This window comes from Protobothrops mucrosquamatus, unplaced genomic scaffold (genome assembly GCF_001527695.2).
Source record: "Protobothrops mucrosquamatus isolate PMUCROS unplaced genomic scaffold, P.Mucros_1.0 scaffold_290, whole genome shotgun sequence".
NCBI lineage: Eukaryota > Metazoa > Chordata > Lepidosauria > Squamata > Viperidae > Protobothrops > Protobothrops mucrosquamatus.
This window is the reverse complement of record NW_015386366.1, coordinates 118,320-120,552: the sequence shown is the minus strand read 5'-3', so window position 1 is coordinate 120,552 and position 2,233 is coordinate 118,320. Positions and strand designations below refer to the sequence as shown.

The 2,233-nt window shown below is 33.8% G+C and overlaps 1 protein-coding gene across 3 annotated transcripts in view; it reads left to right on the top strand.

Moving 5' to 3' along the window:
* Positions 1-2,233, top strand: part of LOC107302786 (calpastatin) — a 67,330-nt gene that overhangs the window by 53,970 nt on the left and 11,127 nt on the right. For all 3 annotated transcript variants that reach the window (XM_029287296.1, XM_029287298.1, XM_029287297.1), the window contains 2 exons: positions 587-667; positions 756-809. In XM_029287296.1, coding sequence (XP_029143129.1) covers positions 587-667; positions 756-809 — 135 coding nt within the window. The remainder of the gene's footprint in view (positions 1-586; positions 668-755; positions 810-2,233) is intronic.

Below are 2,233 nucleotides of genomic sequence, written 5' to 3'. Positions count from 1 at the left end.
TAAAAAAAAAACTTTTTCCCATATTGTGGATCCAATTCAATCTTTTACTATGACCATGGAATAAAAATTAAAACATTAAAACAAAACAGAGCAAGACATAATAGGGTATTACAATTAATGATGGGATCATGAATGGGTCACCAGAATCTGCCTAGTTTTACAGACAATATAGCAGAATTTAGGTACCAAGAAACTTCATCCTACTGATCTGATAGTAAAAGCAGTACATAAAAGAGATCAGATTTTCCTTGTAAGGCAAGGAGTTATAAAATGAGTCCGCGAGTCCTTATATAGGGTGCAATATAGTAGGGTGTTCTCAATTATTAGGTAATTGAGGTAAACAGATGTGTTCTGTACAATAGTGATAGAATAAGAGAACAGAAAAGACATTTGCAGATGTAAACAGCTTGTATTGATTTTTAATTTATTATTATTATTATTATTATTATTAGATAACTAACTAGTATTAAAATGAAAATAAATTATATTTTTCTTAATAAATTGGAATCTTATGGAAATATCTTTTCTGTAACTATGAATTAATTATTGAGCTCAAGAATAAAATGTAACTTTTCCTTTGATGTAGGACCCAATGTCGTCCTTAAACATAGAAGAGTTGGGCAAACGGGAGAGCACAATTCCTCCAGAATACAGGAAATTATTGGAGGTATAAACTACTCAGTGTTATGTTTCAGCAAATTTCCTATAAGGCACATTGCTTAAAATATTATCACAAACATACTTTTCTTTTTCAGAGTAAAGTTGGTGATAAAATAACTTTTCCATCAGTTGCAGTGGGAGAATCACAGGTATGGTTAATTTGTTCAGCACAAAATGTGAACATAGACAATTATTACTGTTCTTTACATATAAAGTTATCCATGTTTTTTTCAAACACAAAACAAATAAATAGGTTTAGACACATATAATAGGACCATGCAGTGGTTTGGATTTAATCTCTAATTGATGATCTGAAGCACACGGTATTTGCAACACCTTAAAATTTTTGGGTGATTCTGAGAAAAGATGCTTCTGTTTTAGGATGTTGCAGTCAGCTACTCCAAAACACCTGAAAATTGAATCTACTATTTAATCACAGAGAAAACTGATTTGTTGGGATGAAACCAATTTACTATATATAAATAGTCATGGTCTTATACAAGTGACTAACTCAAACTACTAGAAATGGGCAGGTTTAAATGATTTGTTTGACACATAAAAGTGGATAGTATTATTTTTGTTGAATTCAATGAATAATCTCTAGAATTTGATACAGAATGTTATATAGAAAAGGTTTTGTACTTTGAGTGGTATAAATACAGTGATTTTTTTATATGGACAAGAATTGTGGATTCAGACTATAAGGTATGCCTTTTTCATTCTAATATAAAATATATAGGGCATAGTCGTTGAATAAAATTCAGAATTCCTTTTAATTCTGTAATTATATTTCAAAATCTTTTGCTAAGTTAAGGCATGTTGGTGACTAATTCCAGAAAAAAATCAGTCAAGACAATCAAGATCACGTGAAGTGTTAATACCACTCTACAATGCTTTGGTAAGGCCACACTTGGAATACTGCATCCAGTTTTGGTCACCACGATGTAAAAAAGATGTTGAGACTCTAGAAAGAGTACAGAGAAGAGCAACAAATGATTAGGGGACTGGAGGCTAAAACATATAAGGAATGGTTGCTGGAATTGGGTATGTCTAGTTTAACTAAAAGAAGGATGAGGGGGGACATGATAGCAGTGTTCCAATATCTCAGGGGCTGCCACAAAGAAGCGGGAGTCAAGCTATTCTCCAAAGGACCTGAAGGCAGGACAAGAAGCAACGGATGGAAACTAATCAAGGAGAGAAGCAACCTAGAACTAAGGAGAAATTTCCTGACAGTAAGAACAATTAATCAGTGGAACAACCTGCCTCCAGAAAGTTTTTAAGAAGAGACTGGACAGCCATTTGTCTGAAATGGTATAGGGTTTCCTGCCTGAGCAGGGGATTGGACTAGATCAGTGGTTCTTAACCTTTTTGAACGAATCGCCCCCTTGAGCCAATGAGGAAGTTGTCATCGCCCTCCTCCCCCAACATAACCTCTCAATCACAACTTTGCAATACTGCAGACCTCTTAAAATGTGAAATGAATTTATATAAACTTTCATTTCTCTCCCCCAGAATAAAGTTAATAATTTTGTGGATGTGAGGGCTGGGCAAGGTTTGAATATTCAGAGACTTT